Source organism: Berkeleyomyces rouxiae (genome assembly GCF_048999995.1).
Source record: "Berkeleyomyces rouxiae strain 22BRR77 chromosome Unknown BrBRR77_ptg000012l, whole genome shotgun sequence".
NCBI lineage: Eukaryota > Fungi > Ascomycota > Sordariomycetes > Microascales > Ceratocystidaceae > Berkeleyomyces > Berkeleyomyces rouxiae.
The window spans coordinates 168,849-187,593 of record NW_027396502.1 but is presented as its reverse complement, the minus strand read 5'-3'; the positions used below and the strand labels follow the sequence as shown (position 1 = coordinate 187,593).

Here is an 18,745-nt window from a genome sequence, read left to right as displayed (position 1 = left end):
CGCTAGAATCCCCAGAACAGTCGGACTTTTTGGCTGAAGCCTCGTCGTTCTTGGCAGATCTTGTATTTCCTAGCCAAGAGCTTCTCGATGGTGATTTGATTGTACGAGTCCTTTTTGTTGGGCTTGTAAGACACGACCAATCTTCCTAGCCCATCTCCCTTTTTTTGACACTCAAGGCCCCTGTGTCCATTCTCATGGCAGAAGATGCAAACTTTGGAGCTTTCCGATGTGATGCAACAAGTTTCGCCCTTAAAGTGAATGGTTCTGTTGCTGGAGGAAACAAATCTTTTCCAACTGTTTATCTTGTTAGTTTAATGTTTTTTTTTGTTTGATACGCTCAGCTTGGGTCTTGTGAATTTTGGGACTTATACAACGTATATATTGTTGGTGGGCTGTAGAAACTTGAGGCCTCGATAAATTTTGAAAGACGGGATACCGGTGATGTTGTGGGCTGTCAAGTAAGCGATATTAGCCTCCTTCCAGCCCCCAGGGTCATCTTAAATGGCGGCGTATTGAAGTTCTATGTGCCAGAACGAAGGCTTCCGTCGGGAGCGCTCAATGCCATAGGGCTGGCATTGAATCTCGACTGCGCTTCCACGGAATTTGAGCAGGTGGGTGTGCTCCAGAAGAACTTTGAGTGCAGCATCCCGGGCTGCCATGTCTTCGAAAATGACAACAAATAAGTTCGTATTGGCTGCCTGGATTCCCAACAGCTTTTTCAGTTGTAAAGGGCCTGTTTACTGGGCCAGCAAATCAGCCCTCGAAGCGGGGGGCACTTCGGCAGCCCGCAAGAAGATGCCATTTTTGCTCTCAATAATCATCCTCTCGGCCTCATCGGAATTTTTTGAACTGCCCAAGGGCTATATGGGCTTTCTTGGCTGAGGCGGGAGTTGTTTGGCGGTCAGGGCTGCTGGAGCCGAATTCTGCGACTTGTCGTCTAGATGATTAGAGTTCCTTTTGGACATAGCACACTGTGGTTGAGTGTTTGGGAGAAGGTGTACTGTGCAGGGAAGTCTACCATCAAGAGGAAAGAAGATCAAGTCAAAACGATCACCAATGGGAGGGACCCTTCACCTTTTATGTTTTTCCAAGAGGTTCAACGAAGTTGATTATTGTTTTGTCCCATTGGTCTGACTTATCTGACAAAGACATTTGATCAGGAGTGGTTAATTTCGAGTAATAATACCACATGATAAGGCGACAAGCAAACAGGGAGACGAACAAGTAATTGTTGTGAGGCTGGTTGCTGGAAACACAACATTCTACTAGTTAGAGGTTAAATCGATATCAATAGTTGGAGTGAGATGACACCAGAGCTACTTGCAGAGCACCATCAGAAGTCGGTCACAACAAAAATTAGGCCCAAAATTTCGCTGAGTGTTCTTCCTGTCTGTACCTGTCGCCTGATAGGTCTTCTGAACGATGTAGCTAAACGAGATGGAGTTGATACAAAATATGTTCTTGTACGACATAAATAACGGCTGTACTACTTGCACAACATGCGGTCTGCCTAGTCCATTTTCTAGAAACTTCTCACTGCGTGCATTTATTCGACTGGTGGCTACAGATACTGGAGCCACTTCTTCTGCTTAGGACAAGTCAAATTACGGGCCGGTGCGTATTTTGGTTGCCGCTTCGAGACTTGGCTCACCATTTTCATGGCTACTCGCGCTTCTGTTGCTGGCCCTATTTATTTGCAACGCCTATCTACGGCTTTCTGCAACAATACGACGAAATTCTACGGAAGAGTGCAGCCTGTGTATTTCATCTTCTGTAGCAGCTCCCTTGACAGTCAAGCAATTACAAATTTGTAAGCCGCTTGATGTCTAAAGTTTGGGACCATAAGTAGGAGCAGAGCGTTTCCCCAGCTTTATGCAAACGCATGCTATGAGATTTCATCATGAAATTTCTCCTAAGTATGTTGTAGCCGCTTGCTCAAGGTTAACGGCATTCCCCTCTCCATTCTCTCGATTCATTATTTTCTTTTCCCCTCTCCAGCTTGGCCGCTATGTCCCCTTGGCGATGGGGGATTTGCCCTCTACTAGATGAATACAAAATGCCACATGTTGTCAGACAGGCCTATAACAGAAACACCGCAAAATCAAAGAATAATAAGAAGCCGAAAGCCGAGAGCAGATGATGCTACAAATCAAAAGAAAACAGATGCAAGGCATACTAGGCATTCCCGCCACTCTCAGCCACCCCCAGAAAAAAAATGTGCAACGCGGTAGTATTATGTATAATATTGCTAACCAGACGCACCCGATTGGCTGAGGAAGAAGAACAAAATAAAGTTATGTCCTAACACGACTCACGCGAGAACAGGCGCATACGCAACTTCACTCACACTCCGGGAACCGGACGTCCATTTCCAGTCCATTATTAATGCCAGCATTTCAGTCTATGCAGTCAGACTAGGCGAGCCAGGCCTTGAAGGGGAGAAACTCCCAGGCCAGGCGACAAGTTTGTCTGACGCAATGAAGTGGTGCCGTCGTTTTCCTTGGATTCTGGTCATGTGTGAGAGTTTCGATTGACTTGGCACTAGGCCAGGATTAAAAACATACGATTGAAGGGGACTACAGGAAAATGCCGGGTCGGAACAGCCATATCATAGACAAAAATGTCTTATGGTCATTCATGATAGATATATCGTATCACATATGCTGTTCCGCCTTTGTATAAATAGATCAATAGATTGCTCCCGGGTGCATGTTGTAAGGCTGTTGTAACTACATTACCCACCACTCTCTCCTACAAACATCACTACTCTCATTATCCTTTAACATATCATGGCGCTATCTGACGCCCAGGCTAAACTGGTCAAGGCCACCATTCCCATCATCACCTCCTACGGTGACCTACCTACTATCACCTTCTATCGCTCTCTACTAAGTGCCCGGCCGGATTTGTCTGCCATTTTCAACAGTGCTAGCCAAGCCAATGGGCGACAGCCACGGGCCTTGACCCAGCTCGTCCTCGCCTTTGCTCAGCACATTGACTCTCTGTCTCAGCTTACGCCCGTCCTAGAGCGTGTCTGCCAAAAGCATGTGTCCCTCAATGTCCAGGCGACCGATTATGCCGTCGTCGGTCAGCACCTTCTTGAAGCCTTTGGAACTGTCATTGGCCCCCAAATCTTTACCCCTGATGTTGCGGCTGCTTGGGGCCAAGCATACGGAATACTAGCTGACATACTAATGGGCCGTGAAGCGCGGTTGTATTCATCCTTTGGCGAATGGATTGGCTTCCGCACATTTACAATTAGCCGCAAGGTCAAAGAGACGCAAACAAACGACATTTTCTCGTTCTACCTGGTTCCTGCTGCCGACAAACAAGGAAATGTGCCCCCTCTCCCGAACTTTCGCCCCGGCCAGTATGTCTCTGTGCAGATCCCCGTCACAGGCCGCAACGGGGTGACCAAGCAGACGCGCCAGTATTCGCTCAGTGATAGACCGTGCAGCGAATACTACCGCATTACAGTGAAGCGCGAGGTCAACGATGACACTGGTCTAGGAACGGTGAGCTGTGCGCTGATTGATAACTTCAACGTCGGTGATACGGTGCAGTTGAGTCATCCTGCTGGGGAGTTCTTCCTCAATTCGGACAGTCCGGCCTCCTCTGCACCGGTAGTCATGATCTCGGCTGGTATTGGTGTCACTCCCATGATGAGCATCCTTAACAGCCTACTTGGCGGCTCATCCCCTGGTGAAAACACCAAGTCCCAAGACTCTGACTCAAAGCCAAATCAAGAGTGTCGTCGGCCCATCACATGGGTGCACGGCTGTCATACCGATACCGTCTTTGAAACTGAAATCAGAGACATAGCCAAGGGACAGCACAGTTTCCATGCCACGATCTTCAAAAGTGCCCCAGAAGCAAATGCAGTATCAGGTACTGATTTCAACTTCGCAAGACGCGTTGACTTAGACAAGCTGTCAGATGATGAGCTGTATTTAGCGCGTGATGACACTGATTACTTGGTCTGTGGACCGGAAGGTTTCATGCTGGATGTGCGGAGCGCCCTGGCTCGTCGCGGTGTCAAAGTAACAAAAGTAAAATGTGAGCTGTTCAACACAGGCGAGTTGTTAGCTAGTAGCAAGTGATGGACCGAAAGAAACTATGAGATAATGTATAGTTATAGACATCTCCCCTCTATCCCTCTGTCTTTGATTAAATAACCACGTTGATTGCACCATTATTTAAAGTACATTGTAGTTCTTGGGTGATCCGACTTAGTCAAAGTGGACATGACTATTTTCAATTAGTCTCTAGTTCCTCTAGTCGTCTCTCCCATTCCTGTACTTGGCGGAGCTTCACATCGAGCTCTTCCTTCTCATCCTCTAGCTTAAGACGCCTTTCAGCATCCAGCTTTGTAAATACAAAGTGACCTTGTCCATCAAACTGTAAAATCCATGAGTGGTACTTCCACAGCGAGCGGCGATGCGATACCGTCAAGAGGGTGATACCCAAAGCCTTGGCACCATCGTACATTGCTTTCTCAACATCCAGAGGCACTGACGACGTGCACTCATCCAGGATGGCATACTTTGGCGAATGGTAGAACAAGCGTGCCATGGCCACACGCTGCTGTAGACCTCCTGAGAGAATGTCGCGCCACTCTGCTTCCGCATCCCAGCCTTCATCATGCATATCAACTAAACTGGTAAGGTCCAACTTGCGAAGAATCAGCATCAAATCGCTATCCGTGATGCCACGGGCAGCCATGGCTGCCGGACTATCGGGATAGATAATTTGTTGACGCAACGAGCCACGTGACAAGTACGGGCGCTGCGGAAGATAGAAAATATCAGTGAAGGGGGGCTTGTGCACAGTTCCGCCGTACACTGGCCACAAACCACCAAGAATCCGGAATAGAGACGACTTTCCGCAGCCATTAGGGCCAACTACAAGCATATGATCGCCTGGTGATAGTTGGAAAGACAATGCAGGTACCAAAACATCGCCATTGGGTGAGATTATAGGCACATCAATGAACTTAATGTCTTGACTCTCAACAACAGTACCTCTTCCACGAAGGACGGCTGCATTGTCTTCAGTTCCACTGCTAGAGACAAGTTTCTTTTCAAAGTGGCCCTTTTGGATATCATCCATAACATCCAATAGTGACGCCACACGTGAAGTGTAGCCAGCTAACTCCATGATCTCACGATATGAGAACATGATGCGTCCAAAGGCATCAGATGCCGAGAGTAACATGCGTCTGTTGGTGACAAACGACTCGGTGCGGTCACCCATAGAGTTGATTCCTCCCAAAGCACCGCCAGCGGTGGGGAGCTTCACGAACACAGGAACACTGCATAGAAGAAGTCCCAGAGCTCCCCAGAAGTACTTGATAACAAAGTCCTCCATGAATCCGTGGTACAGACGTTGTCGCAGAATGTAATTAACATGTTTGATCAAAGTGAAGTAGCCCTTATCAAGTGTGTCTTTCTCGACTTCATGGCCAGAATATAAGGCGACTTCCTCACAATGATCAATGAGGCGGGAATGTTGGAATCGGAATTCGCCTTCAAGTCGGGCTTCATCAGCCACATACCGGCCAAAGGGAGGGGTGAGAAGCCGCATGACATTTGCAGAAAGCTGTACTAGCAAAGACATAAAAAGAACGCCTTCGCTGCCGACACTCTTGGAAAGCGAGTATGTGTAGATAGACTATTAGCGCGGCCTATTAGTGCCTGATCAGTAGAATAGATTTCATGGACAGTTGCTCACCATATCAAGCATCGGCTTCGCTAGGTTGCTGTATAATTCAGACATACTTTGACTGAATTTGGCCACGTCGACCGCGACGAGCTGGTCTGGATTCTTTATACGATCGTCGAGAGCTGTCAACCCGTAGAAGGTCATGCTGGATAGATATTTGTCGTGGATGAACTGGGTTAGGCGCGTTCGGTATCGTAGCGAGAGCTCAGCTTGATGCCAGGAGAGCTGCAAGATAGTTTGTTAGTATTTATGGCAATTTTTCACTGGAAGTGTCTTCTCACCATAGAATTCGTGAATGTTGCTGGCAGTGCGATGAGCATCCAGCCCATGATTCGTTTCAAAAATTCACGGCCATTGCCCTTTACCAAGCTCTTGACAATTGCACCGTCCATTGCGGCCACTTTCAATGATATCAGGGTGCGCAGGATGAGAAAGAAGCTGTGGCTAATCAACAACCTAGCTTCTTTGCTCTTCCACCCTGGAATCACAATCTTGACCAGCCGCATCAAGGACCGGAAGAACTCTCTGTTGAGCTCAACACGGCGTCGCTTTCCGGGCGGCGGAACACTACCGGCGGTGTTTGCCGAGGCCTCTAGTGCTACTGTGGATTTTGATGGCGCAGATGCATTCTTCTGTGCGGTAATAGCATGTCGAATCCTGTTGAGCAAGGCGATGAAAAGCGATATCCAAACTGCGGCAGAGATTCGATTGCGATGCTTGAGGTAGAGTGACGAAAGCTGTGTGACGATCCGTTTTGCTGTTTGCTCGTGATGTGACAACGAAAATGCCACCTTTGATTGCGCTGCCATAGTCGGCAACGGGTGACGTGTCTGCGGTTATATGGGGCAGTCCGTCTCAGAAGAAAGAGTGTATTTTCCGGTTAGACGGTGAAATGCGGTCGCGTGCAATAAGCGTGGCGATAGGAATGCGATCGCAGCGGCGATGATGGCAACTGATCGCGAGAAGGCTCACAGTCGCAGATGAGTCAAAGGACAACCCAAGTAGCTGGTGGTAGCAAGACTGCTAAAGTCTTTGTTGGTTAAGTCGAAGATGTTGAGACGCAGAAGGGCAGAGAGGCGTGGAGCCCGGAGCTGGCAGGAGCCGACGAGTCCAGAAAAGGGTTACGGGATAATAGCGTGTGATGGATGGGGAAGGTGCGCCAATGAAAGCCGCAGTTGCCGGTTGGTCAAGATAACAACACCACGTGCGCGGGTTCTTGTAGGCGGCTCATAAAAAGGCTGAAAAAAAAGTTGACTTGACTTTGGAGGTTTGTTCACGAAGCACGTAGCTGGTCAACTATCTACATAAGTATGTATGTACGTAGTTATCAGGGTCACCAGACCAGGCTACATCCTTCATTTCTAGTGCTCAGTCTTCCCTTGCGCATCTATTTATTCCTCGGCTGTTGCTGCATGTCCCGCAACATCACATGCCACACTCGCCCAGACCCCTGTCTCTGACGTACATACACATGTTGAGACTCCTCCAGCGAGTATATGCTCTCACACACATAGACACCCAGGTACCCTCTTCTGCTCGTAGCACTTGTTGTAGTAACTGTCTCCTGCTCATCTTCCTGCCTCTCTACCGGTACGACCCTACACGTGATCAACCGGCGCAGCACCCAGCGCTCTTCCTCGGGTTATAAAGCCCGCATTTATCTCCAACTTCAGCCCTCCCATGCTTTGTTCTCCAACGATCGAGCTTAAGCTTCCTTCGCCAAGTCAGTCCCAGCCGCCAAAGGAACAAGCCCAAAAATCCGGGGAACTACGTGGACACATGAAAGCGCCACACTTTTCCCGCTGATTACGATAAGACGGCGGTAGCGATGGGGCGCTGGTGTGGCGTCGCGGGGCAGTTAGTGGCAGAAGAAAAATTGAAGCACTGGTGATGGAATCACAAGCCTCAGGTCTGTCGCATTTACAATACGCGCCTCAAGTGACGATTTCCTTTTTCAAAGAACCACGCTCTTTTCTATTCTTATTGATTTCAGTCGGCAAACTTTCCGCATTCCATTGTCAACCCTCACTCCTGTATCCAAACCCTAACCCACTTCTCATTTGGCAACCATGGCCGGCGATGACATCGTAGTCTATGACGAAATCGAAATCGAGGACATGGAATATGATGAAGACATGGAAACATATTTCTACCCATGTCCCTGCGGAGACCGCTTTCAGATTGCACTACTAGACCTGAGAGACTCAGAAGACATTGCCGTATGCCCAAGTTGCAGCTTGATGATCCGGGTGATATACGACGTTGTAAGTCAGCCACTCTGGAAAATGGCATCTAGCTTTTCTGGTGAAAAATAATTGTCATATCTAACATACCCTACTTACAGGACGATCTCCCGGCGATCTCGGCCTAATGTATCTCCCGGACAAGCACAATGAGCCACAGATTGAACGAGCCCATCACACAAGCTTGCAGCTGTCTCTATGACGTAAATACACAACAACCCTGGTCAAAAGTCTCATCTGGCTGCATTTCCGCGTTCCTCCAAAGTGACGAACTACTATCAACTACTACTATCTGGCATGTTTGGGTTTTAGCCTCCTCCAACCCTTCCCAGAACAGTCAGCCTGACACCGCAAACAATCTATGCCAGCGATTGAACTCTCGAATCTCAATAACTATGTGTAGAGCACTGCGCAATACGCACGATAAACCAAAAGCTCTTGTAAATTAGACTGAATGATGATACCCCTTAATACACTGTAAAAATTGCCCATTGAAACTTCATCTCTTATGGAACGAGTGTGTTCACTTGTTCGACATACTAGAGCCGTGTTCTGGGAATCGACGCCATCACATGCTTGCGATATTCAAATATTAAAAATCCTCGTAGCTTACATATGAGCTAAGAATTTATACCCTCTGGCACCCTCGCAGCATTCACCAAGTAACTCCAAGTTCTTGCTTGTTATTAAAGTTTGGCGTAATGGTAACTAGTACTACAAACGTCATATGTTGATACAGATCTGGCTGCTTGGCAGCAGAAACACTTTTCCCTCTTCCTGTTCTTGCATGGTTTCGATCAGGCATTTTCAACCATGGCCTCGACGTCAACAACATCGGACGAGTCACTATCCGCCTCAGCCACCGAGCGCATAGAAGCCAATTTGGCAGTTTCAACGGCAGCTAGACTCTTCCAGCGCTCGTATGAGCGGTCCTCCTGCTCCATACCCAACTCCAGGCGAGTCTTTCCAAAGTAGGCACCAACGTAGCGCGCCTCTTCCACAGCAATGCGTTGCCGCAATTCACGCAGATGGCGCTCTTCGTAGAACTCGCGACGAGCCTTGTCGTAGGCCGCGTCTTGCGAAAGGCCTTCATTCTCCATGAGCCATACCTGGCGTTGTACAACACTATATAGTTGACATATGGTGAGCGCCTCTTCTCTTAATTTCTGGTTTGCGGTTAACAATTGGACTTACCATTCACCGCTCAGTTGCATACCGGGCTGCACAACACCCTTGCTCCAATCTACTCTGTATGCATCACATCCGTCCGTTTCGAGGATCTGTCGCGGTCTCGCCAACTCCCACGGATGGTCCTTGTAGAAAGTGGCGCGCAGCGCATCTTCAGGGAAGCGAATTTGCTGAGGTTTGTACAAGTTGCGGGGCTTTCCAGGGCGTTTTAGGGCCCGCTTGTCCTCGTTGAGCTGCACGGCGATGGGACGTGATAGGATTTCCGACGGCGGAACGGTATGTAGAACATCGAACCACGGTGGCCGAGTAGCGGGTATGCGCTGGGTCGAAAGTATAGGTGAGGCGAGATTCTGGGCAACGGCCTGATAGACCTTGCGGGGACGTATTTGACGGCCCATTTCTACAGGGCGAGTGACGAGTTAGAGACTGAAGGCCGATTGCGGACAAATGGGGCTCTAGCTAGTCGCTACACAATACGCCAAATAGCTGAATAACTGGAACTTTAGATTAAACTTACTGCTTGTGTTTGGTGGGCGGCGACAGGCTGTTTCCAGTAGAGCTCACCTGGTGATGGCTTCAACTCGGTACGGCATGAAGCAGACAAAAATTGCCCAGCTTAAAGTGTTCCCCGGACTTTAGCCGGTTAAAACATATCCCACCCTCCGCTAAAACCTCGTCTTTCCCCACATTAATGGTCCCCTCTCCAAGACTGGAGCTCTCTCGATCTTGCAGCCAATCACACGGGTAACATTTTTTCTAAGCAAACAGGAAGGCTGTATGTAACTCTCAGTCGTACAAGTCCAACATCAAAACCTGCTCTCAAGCCAAGCGCTACGAGATTGCATTGCAGGCTCTCTTTTACTGCCCGCCTTGATTGCCTTTGAAATACAGGCAAGCCTCCGTCCTTGTTCCCAGCGCTGCATCTCATTGACAGGAAAAATTTGGTCGCAATTCCTCATCGCCTGATGTCATGATCGCCTGCTCATGAAACCTCCTGCTCGACTCGACGGGGCCACTACGTGCACTGCTGCGCTACGGCTCGCTGCCTCAGCAGTCGCGGCCTCAAGCTCTGGGGGCTTGTCGTCCAACATTCCATCGCCGCTCTACTTCCAGTCCACGGGTCTTCCGACTCTGAATCTCTCACGTGCCCCTCCCACCTACCCGACCTCTCGCCCCCCGTCCCAGCCTCAGAGTTGGCCTACCACAAAGACAGCGACTTCAGAACTTCCAGTATTTATCCATAAACCACCCCACGACGCAATTGCACCGAGCACAACTGTAGGCAATGGCTGGGCACCCAATCGGAAGTTGGCGCAACCCAAAGGTCAGGTCTGTCGTAAATCATCCCAATGGCTCTTCTCAACCTTCTTTACACCTTCGGCTTCAGTACTCTATATGCCAGTAGTTTCTAGGTCGATTTGGAGTTCAAGGAGGGTGAGACGCCCAGCAGATGGTGCACAGGCAGCGGCCGACGAGCCACAGGTAGATTCAAGAGTAGACCGGAGGCTATATTTAGAATCAGGCTCAGAATCGGCCCTGGAGCTAGAACCTGTAGCAAATGCAGAACCGGCTCTAGAATCCACCCCTACACATTTCAAGACAAACAGAAGGGATGCCCCTTTTCTTGGCAAGATTGTGAATACCGAGGATCTTCTGGCTATGATTGACGACACTCCCGTTCGCCACGTTGAGCACTATCTGGACTTCCATCAAGACACCTACCTTCGGCGCTATGCCAACGCGGATGGGCCTCGACTGATGACCTCCGACAAACCCGACGACTATGATTATCCATCCCTTGAAGATAGCGTAGGAAGAAGTGATCATTCCTTGCAGGTCTACACTGAGCTATTGGTAGTAGTGCGCCAAAGGTCTCGTGGGTATAGTCGCATGAGCCTCGCATCTATTTTTCGGATATACCAGAAGCTACCTGAGCCTCGGATGCTTCATATTTCGGCTGCTATGCGTCATAGACTATTACGACTTTTCGGCACTCCTGAGAGATACGACTCGCCCGCCATGTTGCGGTACTATTCTCTTGTTGAAGATGTCAAAACATGTGGACTCACCTTGACTCATTATGAGTGGAACTATTCTTTAGCTTTTGCAAAACGCTTTATCCGCAACAAAACCGAGTCTTGGATCACTGTGGCGTTGAAAATATGGCGTCAAATGGAACATGAATCTCATGTCAGGGCAAACGAGGTCACGTTCAACATACTTTTTGACGCTGCAACCAAGTGTGGCAACTTCGCGCTGGCCAAGGTGTTGTACTCGGAAATGATGTCGCGTGGGATCAAGTTCAACCGCTATCACCACGTTTCCCTTATTCATTACTTTGGGCTCCGCCAGGATGGAGATGGAGTGCGGGCTGCCTACAAGGACATGGTTCTTGCGGGTGAGATGATTGATGTTGTAGCACTCAACTGTGTCATCACTGGCTTTCTGCACGCTGGCGAGGAGGTTGCTGCCGACTACCTCTATGCACGCATGAAAAGCCGCAGTAGTGACAGCGGGCATGGGCCTCCGCCGGCTGATTACCGTGCTCGACGTGTCATCACACGCGTCCTGATGATGTGGGCTAAGCTGGCCCGGCGCCATCCAAGACTGCGGGGTAGAATGCAGGCTAACGCCAACATGGCGCCTGACACACGCACATACCGAATCATGGTACAACACTATGCAGTGTGCTTGGGAGACATGACCCGCGTAGCAGCGTATCTAGATGACATGCGTTGGTTCCGGGTACCTATGGATGGGCGTATCTTCGTGACGCTATTTGAGGCCTTTAGCCGCCATGGCGGCACGTACTCTGGTGCCGACTTCAGCAAAAAGCGACTGCAAAGCATTTTCACAGCACTGCTGAGTGCAATCGACAATGGCGTCGAAAGCGTGTATGTGGATACATGGATGGTAATGTGGGCGCTGCGGGCGTTTATGCGATGTGGTGGCGAGCTAGATGTGCTAGATGCATATGCCCAGTTAAGGAAGCGCTGGGCTCTTGATGAGACCAAGGCAGTGCATCTGGAGCAGTTCATGCAAAGGGTTGTCGAACGCCGGGATTTCCTGGGTCAGTCTGACCGGCTCAAGTCGGGTATGGATCAGTCGCAGTGGACGGGAATCTTTTCTCAAAAAGAACAACAAGAAGAGTAGAAACAGGACCAACTCCCGAGCCGTTTTAAACCAAACTGGCCGGCTTGTATAACTAAAGACATGTACAGTATAACAATTTTAAGATTTGGCTCAAGGATGAATAGACAAAGCCAAGCATAAAAAGAAAATTGGCGAGTCAACGGCTTTAAAGTGTGAGATGATTGGCGGTATATTTCCTATGGTAGCATCTACTGAAACTTTCCAGACAAGACAAACTCAAAACTCCGGCAAGGGCGCGCGGCGAGTTGCTTATTTGGTTCTGTAAGTCTGCCAGACTGTTGAGAAGACAAAATTGTTAGTATGGTTGGTCGATATAAATCGCAGGAGCAAGTCCGAGATTCGGCCGTCCGGGATAAACATTGGTGGCCAGCCATCATTGCAGCAAGAGTCGTATGGGTTCTGAAAATAAGAGACATACCGGCAATGCCGAAGGGTGCGCCGAAGCCAGCGACGGCGAACAGAACGAAGCCGGGACCAAACCACTTCGACTTGGGGTTGAAGGGCAGGTTGGTGCCAGCGCCGCTAGGGTAGTGGTAGGGCGAGCTCATCTGGACGCGCGAGGTGGAAAAGGCGCGTCTAGCGACCTGGCTGGTAGCCTGTGAGCGGACAGCAGCGAACATTGTATGCGGTTGGTGTGCTGGTTAGGTGGTGACTGTTTTTTTCCATGAGATTTTCAGTTAGTTGACGGTGTGCAAGGGTGGCTGCACGACAACGCGGGCAGATAAAATGTATCTTCTAGTGGGTGATTGGGTCGGTTCAAGGTACCGGGAATTAGCGTGGAGACTTACAATTGGAGTGGAGAGGGGCGTTGAGTGAAGACGGACACAAGAGAAAAGTCGTGATGAAATGCAAAGCTTCACTTTCTCGGAATGGCCTGACACGCAGGATGACATAAGGTGAATTCTCCACTATCAAAGATCAAGAGGCCAATCATAGTGTGAAGATTGCTTGCCGCTTTGCTTATGTCAGATTGTATCTATGTTGCAACCTGTATCTGGGGCCCATTTCCTAGCCGCTTATGTCAGGATCTCGCTAAAAGGTACATCTTCTTGTGGGTCCAACTTATCTAAGCGATTGGAACCTTGGCGCCGCAAAAAAAAAGTTGGAAAAAGTTGAACAAAAAGTCAACACCAAAGTTGTACTATCTTCATTTTGAATCTTGGGCGCAACCAAGTAGTGTCTGCGCTGTGTTTGTTTTCCGCTGTTTGTCTCTGAGTCATAGCCGCAGCATCTTATCTTGGCTTTTATATATTGACGTCACCTCCCACATATTCAACCCGCATATTGTCGCCCTATTCCTTCTCTGCGTGTCGCTCAACCAAGATCTGGCTACCATGGATGACATGTTCGATGTCTTTGGGCAGGCGCCCGATCAGGACGTCAGCTCCGACGAGGAGAGCGTCATTTCCAATAACAGTTCAAAGATAGCCAAGTCCAAGGGCAAGCCCTCGCCAACATCGTCCTTGAAACGCAAGGCCAACTCGAGTCTTTCAGGAAACTCTTCAGACAGCGATCAGCCAATGAAGTCTGGGGATTCCAAACACAGTGGCGATGAATCTGATGCCGAGTCCGATCCTACAGACAGTGATGACGACGACAACCTTGACCAGACTTCCAGCAACCGCACACACAACGACAAGCGACGGAAAAAGCAAGATGAGGCCGATGCCGTACTGACCGACACCTTTGAAACCGCTACCGAGCGACAAATTGACGCCGCGCCCGATGCTGATGAAAACGGCAACTCAGCCCCCGGCGCTGGCGGAGATGAAGCCGAAGGCAGCGCTGAGCCCATCAAGCTGTCACACAACATTGCTCACCAGGTGGCGCTGCCCCCCGACCTCGAGTACGAATACATTCCCATCTCGCAGCATAAGCCACCCGCAGAGCCTGCCCGCACATACCCGTTCAAGCTGGATCCCTTCCAGGCTTACTCTGTGGCTTCCATCGAGCGTGATGAGAGTGTCTTGGTTGCGGCGCACACTTCTGCTGGTAAAACTGTCGTGGCCGAGTACGCGATTGCGCAATGTTTGAAGCGCAACCAGCGCGTCATCTATACCTCACCTATCAAGGCTCTTAGTAACCAAAAATACCGAGACTTCAAGGAGCTTTTTGGTGACGTTGGTCTGATTACTGGTGATGTCACAACCGATCCCACTGCGTCGTGCCTTGTCATGACCACGGAGATTCTTCGTAGCATGTTGTACCGCGGCTCAGAGATCATGCGCGAGGTTGCATGGGTTATTTTTGACGAAGTGCACTACCTACGTGAGAAGACGCGTGGTGTAGTGTGGGAAGAGACCATCATCCTGCTTCCCGATAAGGTGCGCTATGTCTTCCTCTCGGCCACTATCCCCAACGCTTTTGAGTTTGCCGAGTGGATTGCCAAGATTCACAAGCAGGCCTGCCATGTTGTATACACAGACTTCCGACCTACGCCACTACGCAACTACTTTTACCCTGCCGGCAGCGACTGTATGCTGCTCGTGGTTGACGAAAAGAAGAATTTCAAAGAGGCCAACTTCAACCAGGCTATTGAGCTTGTTGAACAAGGGAAAAAGGCCCTGGAGAGCGGGCCAAAGAGTGCTGGCGGGGGCAAGAAGAAGGGCGGCCGCAACAACGCGGGCAGCGACACGGGCAAGGATGTCAAGAAAATTGTCAAGATGATCGTTACCAAACGCTTCGATCCTGCCATCATCTTCTCTTTCAGCAAGCGTGAGTGTGAATCACTCGCCATGCAGATTTCCCAGTATAGCTTCAACGATGACAGCGAGCGCGACAAGGTGCGCCTTGTCTTCCGCAACGCCATTGAGACATTGCCCAAGGCCGACCGCGAGCTTCCTGGTATCAAGTCAATCTTGCCTTTGCTTGAGCGCGGTATCGGTGTCCATCATTCTGGTCTGTTCCCTATTCTCCGTGAGGTTATTGAGATTCTGTTCCAGGAATCGCTTATTAAAGTGCTCTTTGCTACCGAGACTTTCGCCATTGGTCTCAACATGCCTGCCAAAACAGTTGTGTTTACGTCTATTATGAAGTTTGACGGCACTGGTCGCCGCCCACTGTCGGCCTCTGAATACGTGCAGATGTCGGGTCGTGCCGGTCGTCGTGGTTTAGATTTGCGCGGTATTGTCATCACGCTGTTTGACGACTCCATGGACCCTGATGTTGCCCGTGCCGTAGTGGTTGGTGAGCATGACCGTCTAGTCTCTGCTTTCTACCTTGGCTACACTATGGTGCTCAACCTTCTGCGTATCGAGTCCGTGTCGCCTGAATTCATGCTCAAGAACTGCTTCCATCAATTCCAAAACACAGCATCGCTGCCGGCGCTAGAGAACACAATGATGGAACTACAACACGAACGCGACAATCTCGTCATCTCAGACGAGGCATCCATCAAAGAATACTACACCATCCGCCAGCAAATCAATGTGTACCGCCGCGATATGCTCTCCGTCATGCAACTGCCAGAAATCTGCAAGGGTCACCTCACACCCGGTCGTCTAGTACGCATCTTTGATCCTGCCACGGCCGATGATTCCAGTTTGCACTCTGGCAACGACTATGGCTGGGGTGTGGTTGTCAACCTGGTTGAACGTCGGGCTCCCAAGATGGGCGAGGCCGACTACCCCCCGCAGGAAGCATACCTTGTTGATGTTGTTCTACCTGTTGATGCCGAATCTCCTGAGCCGTCGGCTACAAACCCTGGTTTGCCCTTCCCGACTGAACTGCAGCCCCAGGTCCCCGGCGGCAAGATGCGCCTTGAGCGTGTTTCATGCCTTCTAACCTGTGTCAAAGCACTGAGTCAAATCAAGCTCAAGCCCAAGGCGCTTGACGCGCTTCCCAACATGGGACCCATCAAGTCACACCTCAACGAGATTGTGCGACGCTTCCCTGATGGCCTGCCGCTACTTGACCCTATCGACCACATGGAGATTCGCGACGACTCATTCAAGAAGCTGGTGCGGAAGACTGAGGTTCTTGAGGCACGCCTGCTGACCAACCCGCTACACAGCTCCCCGCTATTGAAGGAGGCCTGGGAGCAGTACGCTGCCAAGGCGCGACTTTCAGAGCGCATCAAGGACCAGAAGAAAGCTATTGCCAAAGCTAACACCATTGGTCAGTTGGACGAGCTCAAGGCGCGCATGCGTGTGCTGCGGCGATTAGACTTTATCAACGAGAACGAGGTGGTGCAGCTCAAGGGACGAGTCGCCTGCGAGATCTCGTCAACCGAGGGCCACGAGCTGCTACTTGCCGAGCTCCTCTTCGACCGCTTCTTCAATGAGCTGACGCCTGAGTTGTGTGCTTCAGTGCTGAGTATCTTTGTCTTTGACGAAAAGGTCACGGCTGATCCTTTGAAGGAGCCCCTCGACAAGCCGTTCCGTGAAGCTGTCATTAAAGCCCGCATGATTGCCAAAGTCTCGCAGGAGAGCAAGCTGGACATTGACGTAGAGGCATATGTCGGCAAGCTGAAGTGGCAGCTCATGGACACAGTGTACCTATGGTGCCAGGGCGCGCAGTTCATTGACATCTGGTAAGTTGACTATCAAACTACAAAACAAACAGTAACCCCTAAGGGGATGCAAGAATATGTGCTAACTTTTGACTTTCCGTAGCAAACTCACTGATGCATACGAGGGGTCGTTGATTCGCCATTTCCGCAGACTTGAGGAGTTGCTACGTCAGATGGCTGAGGCTAGTCGTGTGATGGGTAGTGATGACTTGACGAAGAAGTTTGAGGAGTCGTTGACCAAGCTGAAGCGTGATATTGTGGCTGCGCAAAGTCTGTATCTGTGAGAGAGCGATGTCAATAAATCAAGGAAGAAGCTGATGTTTTTCTTTTTTTGCGAGAACGTGAGGAGGCGATGGGACTTTTGGGCTAAAGATATCCTTGAAGCAGACAACCAAAAAATGTTTGATAGATTAATTTTAAATGGGATAATAAAGCCCTGACATCAAAGCCCAAAATGCCATATATACACCAAATGGTCTCTACCATCGTTTCATATCTGGAACACCACACGGAATCGAAGCCCATGAAGTCTTCAGCCACCATCACTACCCAAATAGCGAAGGGTTCCTATACTGACACCAAGAACCACTCCCACCCATACAGAATAATGCCTTCTCTTGGACCACATACCCTCTTCTCTCAGAGCCCAGCTAAAGCAGCCTAGGGGCCAGAAGAAGCCCAGTACCAACCCCCGTAGCAAAGCATCCATTGAGTCCTCAGCATTTGAATCCTCTCTAGCTTCTGTCTCCCCCCCAGCACCAGTTGCTGCCGCCTCTGCCACCGACCCTGTCGCATTAGAGTCGATCCACGTATCCTCCATGCGCTGTAGCGAGTCGGGCGATGGCATAGTGTCAGGCGTATGGCGCGCGGCCTGGATCGACGCAAACTGTAAACGCAGTTGGTTGACCTCGCTTGGTGATAGCCCGGCATCCAACAGACGCTCGAAGCCTCGTGGCACGTGAGGCAGCGGTGACGCAACACGGCTGCGCAGGCCGGCGGCGGAAAACGGATGGCGCGTAGAGTTTGTGCCGGCGGGGTTATCGAGACCATCCTGAGCTCCGTTGTCCAAGTCATCAGGATCCTGGTGCGTCGGGGTTGGCGGGGTGTTGGCCAGGCGGTCCTCGGTAGCCAGGCCAGCAGTGTCGAGCGGTGGGCCTAAACTCGCGAGAATGTATATTCGTTGGCGGGCTTCGGGATCTTTGCCCTTGCCATTGCGGATCGGGGCGGTAGAATCGGATCTGTGGTACTTGTTTTCGGCGGGCTCGGGAGTGGATGTTCGTGATGTGCTGGCTGCCCGCGGCGGTGGCGAGACTGGCTTGACTACACTTCCAAGCAGCGCGGCGTCGGCTAGCATACGGCCCTGGTAGATGAGGCGCAGGCTGCGGGACTGTTCGGCTGGCGGAAGCTGAGCGCGCACTTGGCGCTTGAGAGCGGCGACGCGCACAGCCCATGGCGACGGGATGTCGAGATCGATGTCAGAGACGGCGGAAGAGAAGCGAACGGTGAGGTGTAACGGAGGACAAGCGGGTGAGCGCCGAGGCACTAAAGGGCGTGACAGATGTGATGGCGGTACTATCATGGTGTGTGGTGATGGGTTATGTGGAGGTATGCCGGAGGGTTGTGGGTTCAGGAGGACGAAAATGTGAAGCGCACAGTTGTTTTTTGGGCGACGTAAGTGATGTCACAAAGCGTTGTCAGATGGCTGCAGCTGCACTAGGGTCTACCCACCACTAACCCTTTCAGCGCACCATCTCCAATACAGCCTGCTACCGCGCTAATTCCTCCAATCACAGGCGCATGCCGATCACCCGGAATAAGCGCGCCGTGGCTAAAAAAGTTTCACCCAAACTGCCCTTCCACAATGCTGGCTTCAGGCTCAATTCCAGCCCGCTACCCTTCGTCCTCGTTTTCCCTCGTCCTAAACACTTGG

General features: G+C 50.5%; 8 protein-coding genes across 8 annotated transcripts; 4 read left to right on the top strand and 4 right to left on the bottom strand.

Annotated features, from left to right (window-relative positions):
• Nucleotides 1-2,789: 2,789 nt before the first annotated feature.
• BROUX77_007329 (uncharacterized protein) lies at nucleotides 2,790-4,100 on the top strand (the record flags this gene model as incomplete). The annotated part of the gene is made up of 1 exon (XM_073752413.1): nucleotides 2,790-4,100. One exon carries the CDS (start codon nucleotides 2,790-2,792, stop codon nucleotides 4,098-4,100), a length of 1,311 nt encoding a protein of 436 aa, XP_073601622.1.
• A 154-nt stretch (nucleotides 4,101-4,254) lies between these two features.
• On the bottom strand, nucleotides 4,255-6,530 carry BROUX77_007328 (uncharacterized protein; the record flags this gene model as incomplete). Its single annotated transcript, XM_073752412.1, has 3 exons — nucleotides 4,255-5,670; nucleotides 5,731-5,946; nucleotides 6,003-6,530. 3 exons carry the CDS (start codon nucleotides 6,528-6,530, stop codon nucleotides 4,255-4,257), a joined length of 2,160 nt encoding a protein of 719 aa, XP_073601621.1.
• A 1,260-nt stretch (nucleotides 6,531-7,790) lies between these two features.
• Nucleotides 7,791-8,092, top strand: BROUX77_007327 (uncharacterized protein; the record flags this gene model as incomplete). Its single annotated transcript, XM_073752411.1, has 2 exons — nucleotides 7,791-7,985; nucleotides 8,066-8,092. 2 exons carry the CDS (start codon nucleotides 7,791-7,793, stop codon nucleotides 8,090-8,092), a joined length of 222 nt encoding a protein of 73 aa, XP_073601620.1.
• Nucleotides 8,093-8,761: 669 nt separating this feature from the next.
• BROUX77_007326 (uncharacterized protein) lies at nucleotides 8,762-9,550 on the bottom strand (the record flags this gene model as incomplete). The annotated part of the gene is made up of 2 exons (XM_073752410.1): nucleotides 8,762-9,089; nucleotides 9,159-9,550. The coding sequence occupies 2 exons, from the start codon at nucleotides 9,548-9,550 to the stop codon at nucleotides 8,762-8,764; spliced, it is 720 nt and encodes a 239-aa protein (XP_073601619.1).
• A 586-nt stretch (nucleotides 9,551-10,136) lies between these two features.
• Nucleotides 10,137-12,305, top strand: BROUX77_007325 (uncharacterized protein; the record flags this gene model as incomplete). Its single annotated transcript, XM_073752408.1, has 1 exon — nucleotides 10,137-12,305. The coding sequence occupies one exon, from the start codon at nucleotides 10,137-10,139 to the stop codon at nucleotides 12,303-12,305; it is 2,169 nt and encodes a 722-aa protein (XP_073601618.1).
• Nucleotides 12,306-12,554: 249 nt separating this feature from the next.
• Nucleotides 12,555-12,925, bottom strand: BROUX77_007324 (uncharacterized protein; the record flags this gene model as incomplete). The annotated part of the gene is made up of 2 exons (XM_073752407.1): nucleotides 12,555-12,580; nucleotides 12,724-12,925. 2 exons carry the CDS (start codon nucleotides 12,923-12,925, stop codon nucleotides 12,555-12,557), a joined length of 228 nt encoding a protein of 75 aa, XP_073601617.1.
• A 714-nt stretch (nucleotides 12,926-13,639) lies between these two features.
• On the top strand, nucleotides 13,640-17,099 carry BROUX77_007323 (uncharacterized protein; the record flags this gene model as incomplete). Its single annotated transcript, XM_073752406.1, has 2 exons — nucleotides 13,640-16,836; nucleotides 16,919-17,099. 2 exons carry the CDS (start codon nucleotides 13,640-13,642, stop codon nucleotides 17,097-17,099), a joined length of 3,378 nt encoding a protein of 1,125 aa, XP_073601616.1.
• A 248-nt stretch (nucleotides 17,100-17,347) lies between these two features.
• Nucleotides 17,348-18,394, bottom strand: BROUX77_007322 (uncharacterized protein; the record flags this gene model as incomplete). The annotated part of the gene is made up of 1 exon (XM_073752405.1): nucleotides 17,348-18,394. One exon carries the CDS (start codon nucleotides 18,392-18,394, stop codon nucleotides 17,348-17,350), a length of 1,047 nt encoding a protein of 348 aa, XP_073601615.1.
• Nucleotides 18,395-18,745: the final 351 nt, after the last annotated feature.